The 17,062-nt window shown below is 45.6% G+C and overlaps 1 protein-coding gene across 1 annotated transcript in view; it reads left to right on the top strand.

The window, feature by feature from the left end:
• Positions 1–709: 709 nt before the first annotated feature.
• Positions 710–17,062, top strand: part of LOC142574217 (uncharacterized) — a 58,040-nt gene continuing 41,687 nt past the window's right edge. The window contains exons 1-2 of the mRNA XM_075683364.1: positions 710–870; positions 16,170–16,252. Coding sequence (XP_075539479.1) covers positions 869–870; positions 16,170–16,252 — 85 coding nt within the window. The 5' untranslated portion in view covers positions 710–868. The remainder of the gene's footprint in view (positions 871–16,169; positions 16,253–17,062) is intronic.

The raw sequence follows: 17,062 nt of genomic DNA, 5'->3' as shown, positions 1-17,062 counted from the left end.
CCCGACTAAGTTGGTACGATTGCATTGAAGAGGGCGGATGCGGTCAGAACATATAACAATTCTCTACTAAAGGTTAAACATTCTTTACGACCGGACAAGCCATGAGAACACACGCTTGAACTACGAAAAGCAACTAAGAAAAGCTAAGCAAAGAACATTTTTTATGTATTAGTTGAGCTAACCGCAATTTAAACGTCTGCTCCATCCCAGCGATAGTGAGTGTTAACGTAGTGGGTAGGTCTAATCCTGACTTCAAAGGCAGGGGGTGAAATTTGATGCTACCTCATGAATTAACCATCCGATATTAAGAAGTGGTATGGCGCTATAAGGTTAATCACAATACTTGCTCAAACATCTAGACATGACACACAGACGATAATGAACAGCTGTGAGGGAGAAGACTATAATAATTAAGAGAACTACTTAATCTCTGGCAGTGCTATCGCTCGCTCAGCGACGGATCCATATGTCATCTCATAGCGTAGACATGCTATAAAGCGATAATTGATGGAGACTCTTGCCCGAATTGCATTATTATCATTAGGCCTTCAGGCTTATGTATGGCTATTCTAAGATATCCGCAGCTCTCGCCCTTAGCGACAATGAAATATCCAATGACAGGAACCCACGATGTTAAAAAAATTAAAGTTTATTTTTACGACTTAATTGCTTTTGCGAATCTATCTGCATTATAAAGGTTAAGCCAATGCGAAGCAACTCGAACAGCTGTGCTTACTTATTCGCTTCACTTGCACTGGGCTTTGGCAGCTGCATTTCCGTGAGATTTAAGCAAGGAAGTCTACTGAGTGTGTACGCTACCTAACGAGATCTCTAATTTATCTGTAAAATCGTGTTTCCTGTGGCAAAAATGTAAGTAGTACTTCCCTTAGGAAAATATAATAGATTTTATTTAAAATATTCGAGCAAGCTGTGATGAGGCACTGAGTAAATGAGTCTTCACAGTAAAGACTTAATGGTTTAAGACCAAACATATGCTTACACATTAGACAGTGTAATATAGTAAACACGACACCATACAAAAACATAGAGGATTGCACAAAGAAGAAATAAGCGCTGGTGTGTAGTAATGCATCCTACAGTATACTTCGCCTTCTGATTCAAATGACATACCCCACACACTGCGGGAATCGATGTAAGCGAAAGATTGTAGTCAGAGTGCTTAGCTTGACGATAATTGACGAGAAAAGCAGGAAGACACCCATAAAGAAAGGGGTCAGACAGGGCGACACAATCTCTCCAATGCTATTCACTACGTGCTTGGACGAAGTATTCAAGCTAATAACCCGGGAAGGATTAGGAGTAAACATCGACGGTGAATACCTCAGCAACCTTCGGTTTGCCGATGGCATTGTTCTATTCAGCAACAATGCAGACGAGTTACAAGAAATGATTGAGAACCTTGACAGAGAGAGAGTGTAAGAGTGGGATTGAAGATTAATATGCAGATGGCAAAGATAATGAAAAATGGCCGGGCTAAGGAACAAGAGTTCCGGATTGCCAGTCGGCCTCTAGAGTCTGTGAAGGAGTACGTTTACTTAGGTCAATTATTCACAGGGAACCCTTATCATGAGAAGAAAATTCACAGAAGAATGAGAATGGGTTGGATTACTTACGGCAGACATTGCCAGCTCCTGACTGGAAGCTTACCATTTTCATTGGAACGGAAGGTGTACAATCATTGCATTTTACCAGTGCTGACATAAGAGGTAGATACTTGGAGACTGACGAAGCTTGAGAACAAGTTAAGGACTGCGAAAAGAGCGATGAAACGAAGATTGCTAGGAATAACGTTAAGAGACAGAAAGCAGTTTGGATCAGAGAGCAAACGGGCATAGACGATATTCTAATTGACATCAAGAAAAAAAATGGAGCTGGGCAGGTCATGTAATGCTAGGTCATGTAATGTATTGCTAGGCTACGCACCCTAGCATCGCAGGACCGGTCCAAGATACGCTATGACGGGCGTCACCGCCACGTTTACTTCGATTCTGGTGACCTTGTGCGGCTCTGGACGCCGTTGCGGAAGCGTGGCTTGTGCCAGAAGTTTCTCGCCTACTACGTCGGCCCTTACGTTATTCTGGAGCGCCTAAGCGAAGTAAACTACCGCATTGCGCGTCTCACGAGCAGTGGACGACGCTCGGCCAAGGCTGAAGTGCCACACGTCGCGCTTCTGAGGCGTTACAACCCACAAGATGACTGACTCGCCCGGCGGGCTTCGTCTGCCAGCGGGGAAATGTCACGAGCTCCGTCATGATCCACGGGTGCCGCGCAGACAACGAGATGGAAGAAGAAAAGAACGACGTTAGCCAAGCTGCCGCGAGACCGCTCTTCAACAACCGCGCCTATCAACCAGCTTCATCTGGTTCTGCCTTAAACAGCTCGTGTGTAACAATACTATAAATCCCATATTGCCACTCCCTCTGCGAAGGCACCGATGTTCAATGGTGAACTGCATGCGCCCTTGGCTGCGTAGAGAGTCAAACAGCAAGTATGTCGCGGGTCTTCAGACTTCTGTTGGATAAGCAGAGAGATCATTTAACATTTTCGACGGGGGACATCTTGGATTTGCTATACCGTAATTGCAAAACAAACGATTCATCCTTCAGGCATTGGCTCGCAGGTATGACACATTTGACACATTTAGTCACAGTGGCAACCAAGTTGATGTTCCAAATAACGTGGTAGTTGGGCATGGAGTGGGACGCTCCTTTGTCTGATGAAGTCAAAGCAGCTTGACCACCGTTTCACACCCACCTACACCATTTAACGGACGTAACAGTAAAAAGATGATATGGCAGCTTACCTGCGATAGCTAGCAGGAAGTACACATTTTCACAGATGCCAGCCCCAAAGTTTAAAGCGCAGTTGTAATTTTGCGCATCTCCTGGGTCTCGAAAGCAAAGATGGCTCCAGTCCTCCCAAAGTCCTGAATAGCACTGATTAGGAGAATTTCTCTTCCAAGACTGGAATTGATTGGCATGGTGATAGGGGCTCGAGTGAGGGAATATTTTGAGCGGTTACTGAACCTTGCAATGGCCAAATGGTACCTTGGAACAGATTCATCTATTGCACTGCATTGTCTTCGAGGTCCCCCACAACAATGAAAGCCCTTTGTTACCAACATAGTCTTGTAAATTCAGCAGCGAACGGATCCAGACATCTTGAATCACTGTTCTGTCCCGCCGACCTTTTCATAAGGGTAGTCACAGCACAGACACTCAAGTCGAGCTCAGTTTGGGGGAACGGACCTGCTTGACTTTCGCAGCCATCCACTTGCTGACCAAGTCATGAAGGCATTGCTGACATGACCATCGCAGGGGATAAAAGAACAATTCGCTTTTACAACGTAATTTTAATGAAACCTGTCTTTACTGTGCAAAAATATAGCTCGCTATCTAGGCTGGTTCTAGTCTGTGCCTGGGTTTTACAATTTTACCGCAACGCCAAGCAAGCCAGCCAAAAATGCGAAGGACCTCTTAGACAGAGGAAGTTAAAAAGCATAAACTTGTTTGCTTCTGAAAGCACTATTCGATGCCTTCGAAGAAGAACTGCAATGTCTTCGCTGCTGGACACGCCTGGCAAACAGTTCTCCAATACGTGGTCTCAGCGTCATCTCTGACAACGATGGAGAGCTGAGAGTGTGAGGAAGGCTCACGGCAGCCGAGTTGTCTTACAACTTGAAGCATCCTGTTATCGTCGAGTAGTGACATTTCTTCAGGGAGCTGATGATCTGCGCAACCCACAACCGTTTCCGGCGCGCCGGCGCACTGGAGACACTAACAAGACTTAGGGAACAGTACTAGAGCGTGCGAGGAAGCAAATGGTGAAAAACATCACCGCCCCTTCCAGTCCGTCAAGATGGTCGAACAGCAAAGTTCTGTATGTTACACAGAGCCTCACACCATGCAAGCCAAACTTAGCAAGCAGTCTAAATTTTAAATCTTTTGTTTCAGCATTCTTTCACTTCATTGTCGCTTTCACTTGCCCCAGGTGGGGAGCACGCTTTAAGAATGCTTTTTTGCGATTCTCCCAGTTCTTTTTTTTTGTACGTGAGGTTTGTGTCTGCGTTTTGCAGTGCCTTTGTTGCGTAACCACTAATCCAAAGCTGCGTATATTGGGCACAAGAACCACCACTGCATGTACGGTTGCTGCAATCGTTTTGGCGATTGGTTCGATTGGTATGACGATTGACGTCTTTGTGTTTCTTAATGAGGCTACACACACGTTCGGCTGCGACGGAGAGAATGACGTCAGTGACGGTATGCCCGCAGTCCGCCCTTGTCGCTTACGTTCAATGCCTCAAGTTTGCTCGGTGACGTGGTTAGCAGCATCCGCCCGGCATTGCCGTTAGGGATTCTTCAAAATTAAATTGATTCAAAACTAATTCTGTTCCCCACGTAAGACAATGAATGGCTTTTACCCCCTTAAGCAATGGCTCATACCTCCGTGAACCAATTGCGGTGATCGAAAAGAAGTGAAATTCTGATTAAGCAGACTACACGCAATACGCCCTACGCTATACTCATACCAATGTCCCCTTTGTGAAGAGTACGCCTCCCTATATCACACCACATGGGCGTACCGCAGCGTCAACGCAGCCTCGCAAATACCCAACCCCACACACGAGCAGTGGGAGGCCGCCCTGACTAGTTCGGACTCTCGTAACCAGCAAGAACTAGTGCGGCGGGCCCGGGAGACAGCAAGATCCGCAGGAGCCCTGGACTAAGGGCGCATCACGCACAAGCAGAAAGGCACCTGCTTGTCCTTTTTATTTAAATAAATGTTTTTACTCTTCCTCCTCCTACGCTGGAATGACGAGTGGAAACAGAGCCAGCTGTGGAAGAAGATGACGATGACGAATGCGGGAGCAGTAGCACGAGCGTATTTGGGGGGTTAGCGCTGAGAGGCGCCAACGAGCCATTTTTGGAAGAAGAAGATGACGCTCAAACAATTGCTGATGACGTTAGATTTAGCGAACTCCGAGAACGACGGCACAGGGTCCGTATAAACAGCTTTGTTGTAAAAGATGCTTAAGAAATCTGTAATTTGCAACCATTTTATGATCCAAGCTGCTACTGAGCCAGTCGATCCTCTGCCTCGCGAGAGAGTGACACAAGCTCCACCCTTTTGTTACCGCTGTAGATTTTGCTGGACCACTGAACACAAAGGATGAACAAAATAACCGGAAGTCTTGAATCATTATTTTCACATTCGTAGTGACTCGCGTTATAGACCTTGAACTAGTGACCGATATGTCCACCTCGAGCTTCCTGATGGCGTTACGAATATTTATCCTTGGAAGAGGGATTTGTCGAGTCGCCTTTTCTGACAACGCCAGAACATTCCAGCTTGCTCCTAAGGATCTAAGGCGACAGTGGACAACAATAAGAGAAGAAATTCCCAAGTTATTCACAAGCCACCATATATGCTGGAAATTTATAGCTGAGAAAGATGCTTGGTTGGGAGAATTCAGGGAAAGAATAGTTCAGTGCGGGAAAATATCATTGAAGAATGTCTTCAGAAGCAGCCACTGCTACTTCAAGGAGCTCACGAAAATACTAATTTAAATCGAAGCTGTCATCAACTTTCGACCCTGGACCTAGGTCTACAGGGGGGAGGTGAAAGAACTCGAGCCCCTAGCACCACCACACTTTCTGGTAGGAAAGTGACTTCTAGTAGGACTGCGGTTCCATTACAGACGTGTCTCAGCCACCTGCTCTACTCACTCGTCGCTGGCGCTACTGCCAAAAGAAAGGAATACCTGACGAGTCTCTGATCAGCATGTTTCACTGTGCCCAATTCGTGAAGCGTTCTAAACAAAGAATTCTCGTTTAAGTTCACAAACATTATCTACCGAGGCAGCTCTGGAGAGCTGGGAAAGTTGTTGAAGTTCTGCTCGGACGAGATGGAAGAATCAGAGCCTACTCTGTACACATGCCGAATGGAACCACATTGAGAAATCTGATTCAACTATTGTACCCCATAGAATACACGAACGAATGACCTAAAGCTCATTCCTGGGGAGTACGAAGAAACTGCCTGTTTTCGCTTCATTCTTTTAGCCAGCGGGCAACCGTATGCTCCTCCGAACTCCCTAGGCAGCGGGCATTCCTATATCCATAAAGTTTGTTGTTTTGGTCACCTCAAACGAAGCAGTCAGTTCTTTTTTCACCTGCCATAATTTCCTCACATGGCCTTTCCGGAGGCAAGGAATGCTATGGATTTAGTAGACAGTTGCCAGATGTTCGCGCTGCAGCCGGTCCCTTGAATGCAGTCGCACAAATTGACCCGAAATGCAGGGCACGAGGGCACCTCGACGGAGCAGAGCGGTCGAATGGGAACACCAGATGCCGCAGTAGCGCGTGTGGCATTCGTGAAAGAAGAACGCATTGCCGTTATGCCATGTAATCTTCGCTGCTGCTCTCCCAAGCCTGTGTTATACGCGCGTTCCTTGTCCATGCAAGCTATCGCCTGCCTTCTGACTGCGCCTGAGTCAGGCCCAACGAAACCGCGCCAATCGTTTCAATGCGCTCTCTTGCACGGGAGGTGTTCATAGCTCGAAGGACGCTCAGCTGCGTTCGATTGGATATTGGGCCACCCCAAAATCTCAAGTTGGCCGGCACTCAAATTTCAAGCTGGCCTACGTCCGTATTAAAGTATGTCCAGTCCCAAATTTCTAGTAGGCCCAAGCCCACATTTCCGCTGTACCAGACCGAGATTTGAAGTAGACCCACCCTGAAATTGAAGTTGGCCAACCCCGAAATGCAAGTGGGCCCACCCTCAATATTAACTGGGCCCCACCCGCTCCAAACTTCAAGTTGACCCACCTATAAATTTAGTTTGGTCCACATGCCAATTTCAACTTGGGCCACCCCCAAATTTGAGTTTGCTTACTCCCAAATATCAAGTTGGCCAAGCCCATAATTAAGTTGACCTGCCTCTAAATTTCAATTTCGCCCACCCCCAAAGTTATGTTGGCCCACCCCCAGATTTCAACTTGACCTATCCTCAAATTAAGTTGGCCTACGTGCAAATGTTTAGTGGGCCCACCCCCAAATTTAAGTTGGCTCGCTTCCAACTTTCACCGTGGCCCACTCGTAGATTTCAAGATCGGCCACCCCCAAATTTCACTCGGCCTACGTCCAAATCTTAAGTTGGCCTAAGCCCAAACTTCAGTTGACCCAGCTTCAAATTTCAGTTGGTCTACGCCTACCATTTCCATGCATTTTCTAAAGAGCCCTATACATCTCTACGGGTATTATCTTTTTATATTTATTTTGTGCTTTAAATTACTTGTTGTCGCCTAAAGCTACCATACATATAATTTTAGACGATTATAACGATAAAGTGGCGAAGCGTTCCTAATTACCCATTTTTGCGCAGATACATGCCATTACACATTTCGCGTGACAGGGCAGTGGAACTCGCCACAGAGTGCTTACGCATTCAAATAAAAAACTCGGTGCACTTCCACTCTGTGAAGAAGGATGACCAGCGAAGCTGTGCATGCGGGTTCCTTAATGTCGAACGGCAGCTCCACCGCGGGTCAGCCCCGTATTGCATTACCTCCGCGATCGGCCGACGTATGGGGAGTGCTTAACGCCGGCTTCACTACCACCGCAAGTCGGCCCGGCATTGCAGTACTCTCGGGATGGGCCCACGAAGGCGGGTGCTTAACGCCTGCATCACCACCTACGTGGGTCGGCCCGGCATCGAATTACCTTTGGGATCGGCCCCCGTATGGGGAGTGCTTTAACGCCTTCTTAACCTGCGCCGCGGGTCGGTTTGGTTTTGCACAACCTCCAGGGTCAGCCCATGTATGGGGAATGCTTAACACCTACTTCACCTGCGCCACGCGTAGGCCGGCATTGCACTACCTTCGATATCGGCCCACATGGAGGGATTTTTTTGTCGACACAGGGACAGAAAACTAGGGGAGCTAGACCTTAACAGCGTCGGTGTAAAAATGGTTACGTCTATTTATTTATTTAGTTAATAATTTATGTATATTTATTATAATTAATTAATGTTAATTAAGGAATGACGAGGACGAACGCGCAAGCAGTGGCACGAACGCGTTCGGGCGGTAGCGCGGAGGGGTGCCAACCTGCCAGCTGTGGCAGAAAACGATGACGCTGAAGCCAATGTTTATGATAATAGTTTTGTGTCTTTCCGTGGATACGATCCTGGGGCAGCTAACCTTTAGCAGCTTCGCTGTAAAAGCGCTGGAGTGGCTCAGTGATAGAGTAGCTGATTCCCGCGCAGCGGGCTCGGATTCGATCGCAGCGGGAACTGGGTATTTTTTCGCACTCCCGGCGATAGCTGCGCCGGACGCCTAAAAAAAAAAAATCCGGCGGAAGCAGCGGACAGCATCGCCAATCGAAACGGCTATTGGAATGAAGCTATAGCACCTTACGCGGTAATACCTACACACGTTTGAATATATCGATAATCCAATTATGCCAGTTAAGAAAAAGTTGTAACTCTCAGTGAAGTTGTGTAGCGGCGCCATCGTCCGCCGTCACGGCACATCGCGGAGAATACGAGCAAGAAAGCGCGCGAGCTTGAACGTTCCCGACTGGGAGGTTGAGTGGATGCCTGTTAGTTGCGCTTCCTTCACAAGTACTTAGAACCAAGCTGTGCCGAAGTCATGTAGCTGCGGACGTGCACTTATGTTTTTATGTCTAGAGACTACTAGGGCCACCGCAACTTTTAATATATTAACTAATGGGGCCTGTTTGCTACGTCTATTTTCTACCATGACCCTCGAATAGTGCACATGATGCATGCCCTTAGTCATCTGTCCGACACTCTTTGCAACTGTTAGCCTTCTATGGTCACTTGCAGGTCATCTGCTCTGTGCAGACAAACTATCCTTGATGTGAATAGCGCGATCTGGAAAATCGGGTGCTTAGTGTAAGTTATCTAGCAAGATCGTAATGCCGCTAGATTACAGAGGCCTTTAACGTAGATTTTCACCTAAGTTCAACGTCCACTTCCAATTTTTTTTTTGCATACTATTGTCGGCGGAGCGCTCACAAGCATGGTCAAGTGCTTGTTTAAATGTAGCCGCCAAGACAGGCTAGTGCTCTAGCGTCCGCATCCTACCCGAGACCCCATTACCGTTCAAGAAGAATTCAAGGTATCCTGTTCTTATGTTTTATCTATCGGTTCATTAATGCAAGGAACTGCTTCCAAAACAACACCTTTTTGACACCGAGATGAAATAAGGCGGCGCCATATTTGACCGTGAGCAAAATATGCAAGTTCCTATGGATTTATTGAATTTCGCTTGTTCCCAGTCCCCGCGAACCATTCCGCCTGATTCACGCAACTTCGACGTCCCCTTGATTTGCCACAGAAAAGGAACATACCACCAACCGAGCAGCAACACTAGAGTCAGGCACTGCGGACACGAGAGTTGCATGACCGCGTTATTGGCATAACGTGTCCAAGAAACGTTAGCCAAACCAACGTAGAAGTTTACCATACTACTACCGAAGACACAATGTCAACATCCGGTCTTCTTTCCAACTCTGCCAAGGCGCAACGCACTGACTACTGCAATAATTGAATCAATGGCGAGTTACTTCTGTAAGACAGCACTCATCCTTCCTCAGTTGCCATGCTGTGCATCCGGCACTCGGTATCGGGAATAGCCATCCACTTCCAGAGATCACTAATTTATTCGAATGACTAAGACGAAACCGGTGTGCGTCAATGTTTCTAGCAGACCCAGAACTACTGCTTCGAACTTGACGCTTGTAGTGACATGTACCTCGTGCTTTTATTCCCCTCGCTGAAACCTCTGCAACCCGTCTAAGGCCAAAATTAGTCCGAACATTTTGAACTTCGTGTGACTATATTACCGTTAACGTGCCTCGAACTTTAAACAAATAGAGAGAAGTTGCCTAGTTAAGTTCACCATGTACATGGAGGGAACCTACTACGAACCTCGTATAAGACATAAAGAAATGAATTCATTAATTATTTACAACGCATTTTATCAGACGCGGTAAACTAAAGTTTTGATACAGGCTTCACTAAACATGATTCGCAAGTTTTCGTTATTGCCAGGAAATACACATCCGGTGGAATGCAGAGTTTTATCGGAACATTGAGAAACAGAACCGATAACGGCCGCGTTACATTTTTGAATACCTCCATAGGAATTTTTCGCAGACGCTTTAATTAATCAATATGAGCTTAAATTTTGCGCCGCACGGAAACCACACTCGTATAGTTCTGGAGCGCCTTCATGCGTACTTTACAGCAAAAGCCGCCCACGTTACTGTTTCCATATCACATCAACCGCCACATCGCGCTTACTTTCACCAAACATTAAGCAGGTGCTCTCGTTTGGTTCAGCAAGCACACTGGCTGAACATCACATAATGCATGCAAATAAAAAATGAAGGTTGAATACATAATCGCAAAGCTGTATATTAGGTCAGACAGATGAGAAGTTCCCAGTGAGCTGAAGATGCTTCCCATTTCTGCTAAATATCCACTTTCTGTAACGCAGAGCTATTTCAGGACATTCCAAAACGTAGCTGAAAATGGCCGCGCCCCACTTTCGAGCACTTGTTTGAGATTTTCTTTTTGAAAAAGCTGTATTGGATGCACGCGCATTTAGCTTCTCACAGAGATTTGCATGGAAGTCAACATAATTTCGTTCAGTTTCATCTTGGTGGCCTGTATAGTTGTGCCATGGGTACCTGCTAAATTTCGCGCTGCTCCTAGACCTCAATGTTATACGTGCGGAGCACATTAACATCGTAATTTATTCCAAAGGATGGAATTAAGCCACATACTCCGAACTTCGGGAATGAATTCGCTTTAACGTGTAGCTTATTTTACACATATATAAATAATATGTCGCATATAATTGACAAGAAACTGTGGAGAAACCAACTACAAACTTTGCATTGCGCATGAAAATCAGGCAGAAAGTATGGTTCAGTAATTGTTTGCAACGATTATACTCAGACAAGGAACTTTAAAGTTACGCCGCATTACATTAAAAATTGCCGTCATTTATAGCTAAGTTGAAGGTGGTTTCGTGTACAGTTATTTAAAGAATGGGAAACATTGCAGATAACAGCAGTATATGACACTATGGAAAACTGAAATGAGTAAATTTGTGCAGATCTACTAATTACCCTACACAGAATTAGCATTTATCTTTCGTGACCCACAACATGCCTATGAGTTCAACGAAATGTAATTACTGTGTATCGCGTACTTATCCGAGCAGATCATCTCTTATGTCACAACTGAAAAAGGAAACGGGAGTAAACGAGCATTGCGTGATTATTTTCGAACCAGAAAATATACCGAAATGTTTCAAACATTCGCCGAACGTCAACAATATCGTGGCCCTCATTCCACACAAAAATAAGGTTGCTGCCGTTGTTAGGTCCTGCCGGGGAAGCGTCGATAACTTTGTAAGTGGTGCATACAACGCCTCCAAACGGACCGAAACCACAGGTTTAGCAATACTTTTAATCCCCTATTAACGCACATCCAAACTAACCTGCTCGTCAAACCTAACTCTGCCAACATTTCCGGAATATATAGGATTCGTGAGCCATAGCATAATTTCTTTTCTAAAAACAATGAAAGCTGACATGTAACGTCTGCTATTAGTGCGTCTAGAAGCATTTACAGCTTCGCTTTAAAACAAGGTGGACGTACAAGGGGCACTGGTTGTATACAATGGGCACTCTGCAGCGAAGTATTAATATTGCAAACACTGCGAACATGTCTGTGCCATGAAAGTGAGGAAGAATTCAATAGACGCCGTCTTACTGATGAAGCGGTGAAAATGCTCGATGCTACTCATGGCCACAAGCGGTTGTTGCTCCTTACGGCTGTCAGGAATGATCCATAAAGCGCCGACATAATAGAAACATTGAAGAGACAGAATATCAAAATGTCGCGCACTGTAGAAATAGCTGTTATGCAAAACGTTTTGCTGGTCGCTGGCTATTCAGCACCATTTGGGGTTCTGCCAACCTTTACCACGTCATAAATTGTACGTGAGACTCGATTGAGCTTGTCACACTGAAGCGAGATGACCGCAAAGGAAAATGAAATGGCATGAAAACTATTTCCTAAACTGCGGCGGGTAACTGTTACACCAATTGCGCTTTCACCTCGGCCAGTCATTCGACTTCTACGGTATTCTACTCGCTACGAGGAAAAACATTGATAATGCGGGCCGACCCATACTCAGTGAAGTTTTGCACAACGTCTCAAAGCAATGGCTGCCAAGTTAAACAGCCAATAGCTCATCATTCTCTCGGAAATCGCTAAACCTAAACCCTATACAACTAGTAAGAAGATTAGTGATATTCAGTTCTATATCAGTGCCGTTGGGGTGACTTTGACCTTCTAGCCCGCGCTTCAAAAGAGATTAAATTACTGAGGCACTCCAAGGGGTTCTTGTAAGCTACACAATTACGGCAAACTCAGGGTTTCATCCTACTTGTAATCATAGGGATGATATGGAATTACGTGGGTCCGAGTCTGTTGCTGCACCTCGCGCTCTTCCTTCTTTCTCTGGTATATTTGACCCTTCTCCTTTAGAAATCTCGGCTGGTAATGTTCGTTTAGCTCTGTGTGAGCTTAGCATGTGTATCGAGGGAATAGCATCTAGTCTTTTCGCAAGACTGATCTCTCTTGATGGCCTTAAGAAGACTTGCAAGGCGTTTGGAGTAAAATTAAATAGTATTAATATAACCACGACAGGCGTCATTCAAATATTCCCGACCCCAGATCCGTAGCCTACATAAGCGTCCACGCTATACTAAGCATGAAGGATTATATCATTTAGGACTCGTAATTTTTGCGATCACGTATTTATGAGCACCTGTCGGACACATGTTCCCTCTCTACAATTCTCTCCGAGTGTGATCAAGTCTGTGGCGCTTCTTCTCCGCCTCGAGGTCCCTTTCCACTTGTGATAACAGGTTGACAAGTTCTAAGTTGTACCATTTGTATAGTGTCGCAGTCATGAGAAGGTGAAGCCAATTTTCTTACATAAACCTAGTATTGTATGCAAAATGAGTGAAATAAGTTATGCAGACCCAGCGCACATGATGAAATATATGTCATGCCAATTTTTTGTGAAGTGCCTAATAAAGTGCTTTAATTGGCCACTTTTGCTCCTTGCTGCTTGACATAAAGAAAATTTGCACTGCATGCGCTAACCCACTCATGCTACGCAATAAGAGAAACCTTGATTAGGCTTGTGTTTCTTAATTTTTTTCTGATTCAAAATAAATGTACCACCACTTCGTGACGAAACGCCCGTTGTTAGTTTGTGTCATTGTATAGAAATCATCATTGCCATTTTGGACATGCGGACTCGCTTTTTGTACAATCCTCCATTTTTGATATATGCTACAGCAGGAAATCATCATCCCAAACTTGCGGACACGCTTTTTGACCCATCTTCCGCTTTCGGTATGCACTATAGTATGGAAATCATAATAAAATAACTCGAGGTAATCATTTCAAGAGATAGTTGGAGTCGACGCGATATCTACATCCACTCCTTGCCCTATCCCTAGTTGTGCCGCCCGCTTCTTGGGTATAGGTCATTTCCAAGACATCGTTATCATCATTACGAATACACAGACAGGCTTCTTGGCCGATCCTCCGCTGTGAATATATGCCATAGTAGGAAATCATGCTCGTCCTCCTTAAGCGCAGATAACCTCCAAGAGCTACTTGGTGCACGATAGGCAGCGCCCGCTCTTTGGCCAGTCTTTCGTTTTGGCTATGTGCCATACAATGGAAGTAGTCACCATAATGAACACGCCGGGAAGCTTTTCTGGCAGAGTTCGTTTTGTGGGTACGTCCCATCGTGTGGAAATCGTCACTGGCCCTACGAATATGCGAAGACTCTTCATGGCCGATTCCCCACTGTGGGCATGTAACATAGCATGGAAATCATAATCATCATGAACACGGGGTGATAATTTCAAAAACATGGTTGGTGGAGCGATAAGCATCGCTAACTTATTCACCAATTCCTCTTTGTCAGAATGTACCATGGTATAGAAATCTTCATTATAACAAACAAGTGGTTACAATCTGAAAGTGGTAGTTGGTGTTGGCGATAGAGACGTATGGGTGAGTTTATGGCCTAATGGATAAGGGATGAGACTTTTGCGCTGGTGGGATGAGATTTTAATCCCGCCACCAGACGCTGTTTTTATTGCGTTAGCATTCTTAGTGCACTTCGCGCACTTTCTGGGGCGATATACCTCTGTCTATGTCTATGTCTATACATGTGCATTTGTGTGCAACCGTTTCTGATCCTTGCAGTGCCACTGGAAAGTACGTGTTCGAATGGACAGCGCACCGGGCTGCTGTGCCGAAGTAACAACCATCGAAACCAACTATCCGACCATCTTGCGTTATTGAGCGTGTGGCAATGGGAACATACGTGCCGCTCTTCAACACTCCTCCTTAACGCTGATATAGGTCACTGTATGATGCGGTACTCGGTAGTTACAGCGGTTCGAAAAACTCTTAGACGTCGACTTGGAACACTCGGGATGTGCCGCTCGGTCTATGCTGGCATTCAATGAACCTCTTTGATGCCAACATGGGTGGTAGGTGCCAGTATGTGGGTGCTGCTCTTCGATGAACGTCTGTGAAGACAATTTGGACAGCTAGGTATGAGCTACTGGTAACTTGCCGCTATACAATGACGGAAAAGATCCATTAAATGTCTCCGCTGTTGAGCGGAATAGAACTAACGTCACAAAGGCTCAGCAAAGACAGCAAACCGAGATATGACGAGGATGCATCACAAATTCGCGGTTTAAGTGCCCCTTTAATTGAACGCATTTCACGCCACTGCTATCGAGAGTTACGCCATGAATGCATTAGCTATGTCCGGCTTTTCAATGAACGGCTCGCCATATGGCCCACGCAGTATGTGTTACTGAGAGTGGGGCAAGCGAGGGAATAATTTCCAACGTTCCCAGACACCATCGCGTCGCGCTCCTCGTCTCGAAGGCTACGCGCCAACCTCTCGGTAGTGCCACTGGATGATGTAGCATGTCCAGAAAAGCTCGAGAAAAGAGCCCGGTTGCCGCATCACGCGTTTCTCAGCGTTTTCATGCACTGGCGCGCCATACATTCTAGAGGCCAAGCGCAGGCTTCTCTGCGGCGGCAGTAGATGGCGCCTAGTATTCTCAAAGAAGCGCGAAAAAGGAATCCCGCTGCAGTAGACACCTCGTATACAGATTGCTTCGACGGTGGGAATACGCGTTGTCGCTATACTGATTCAATGCTAGACGCGTCACCATCCTCAATAATCGTGAGATGGCTTCTGCCGAGTTTTTTTTTCTTCGCCAATTGTTATTTTCATGTTCTAAGTAAACTGTATCTTAGAATCTGGTCAAAGCGTTTTTAGCTATTGGGAGAGTGCCAGGCATGTTTCGCCTATATTTCTTACATAATGATCATCTTCATAGACTGCATTATTTTCCGCAATGATCATACGACTGATTGTGAGACTAATTAGACTGTGAGCCACGTGGGTTTTAACCGCTAAATCGCTGTTCATTGACAGTGCTTTACCGGCAATGCTCAAGCCGCTAAATCTGAGGCTTTTCTTCTTTTTCTGCTCGCAATACTGTTCACCAGGTGTCTAAACTGATTACATCATCAGTTATTTCGACATGATGCGCTTTATTAATGGCTCCTTTAATACAGTGCTTAACACGCGGTAAGCCTTGTTAAATGCATAAGCAGAACGGGCTCAAAGCGATAGCAAGAACTTGACATGAAAACACTGAACAGATGCGGAAAGAGCAAAGATGTTCCATGCCCGCGGCATTGTTAAACTTCGCCTCATGCTTGCTGAAATTTAGCCATAAAACTACCACGTCATGCAAAAGGATAGAAAGTTGAACGAGTTGGTACGGTAACATGACCTTGGATTGTAGCGCGAACTGACACTGACAGAGACTGTCCTGTCTACCATGTCGCCGAGAATACAGCACGTAGAAAAGTTTGGCCGATGAGTTGGTCGTTCAGGCTGTTCTCAATATATTTGCTTCCTGGGGTTTCAAACTTGACAACAAACAAAATATGCTTTGTTTTTATCTTTCCGCCAACAACAGGGTACTTCGGAATCTGAGAATGGATCGTTTTGGCAGTACCATTTTTGTTACACTTTTGTGCTTCGTGCATTCAAACGGGAAAGGTAAGCTGTGTTTCCGATATTTTTGCTTATACTGCAGTGACACTTAAACCACTTACGGTGACAGGCGCTTTACTGCAACAACAGCTAAGTGCTCGAAACTGGGTCTGCCGTGTCTGTACGACCTTCACCATCAGTACATTTTCTTACTACTAGCTAAGCCGACCACTGTCATCATGGACGACACAGAACCGCGACTTTTTGTCGTCAGGCCACGTCATTGTCCCTAGCATCGCTCATGCGCCTTTTGGAACCTTGCGCGTTAAGCACTGAGCTTTTGCGCAACAAAGGTGCTGGACAATTAATGACAGGTTTTGTGCTCCGCACAGACTCTGAGGGCAGTAGCATCTGTGTAAATATTTGGGATGATGATGATGGTGATGATGATGATTTATGGTGTTTTGTGGCGCAAGGGCCAACGATGCCCGAAGAGCGCCAAGAAATGATGTGATGCAGTCGAAGGGGCGGTGCAAAAGAAAGGCTACTGGTGGCATGGCTGTATGGTGTAATATTTGATAATGGTAAATAGTGTAAAATTTTATACATATTGTATGACGATGACATATGAGGTACGCTTGAGCATGATAGGCTTGCTATGAAGGGTGATACACTAAAATATGAGCGCCGGTAGTGCTACTGCCTAACCGCCGCCCTTAAACGCGAGTGCGTAGAGGCACGTGCTATATTAAGTAGTACTGTCGTATCAGCATCCTTATTAAGCGGTCGTGCTGTGATCTACTGGGCTAATGACTTGCAAGGCTGTAACATCATGTAAGCAGTCTAAAACTGACTTAATGTTAAAAAGTTGGTTTC

The sequence above is a fragment of the Dermacentor variabilis genome, chromosome 3, assembly GCF_050947875.1.
Source record: "Dermacentor variabilis isolate Ectoservices chromosome 3, ASM5094787v1, whole genome shotgun sequence".
Lineage (NCBI taxonomy): Eukaryota > Metazoa > Arthropoda > Arachnida > Ixodida > Ixodidae > Dermacentor > Dermacentor variabilis.
This window is presented reverse-complemented; position numbering and strand designations above follow the sequence as displayed.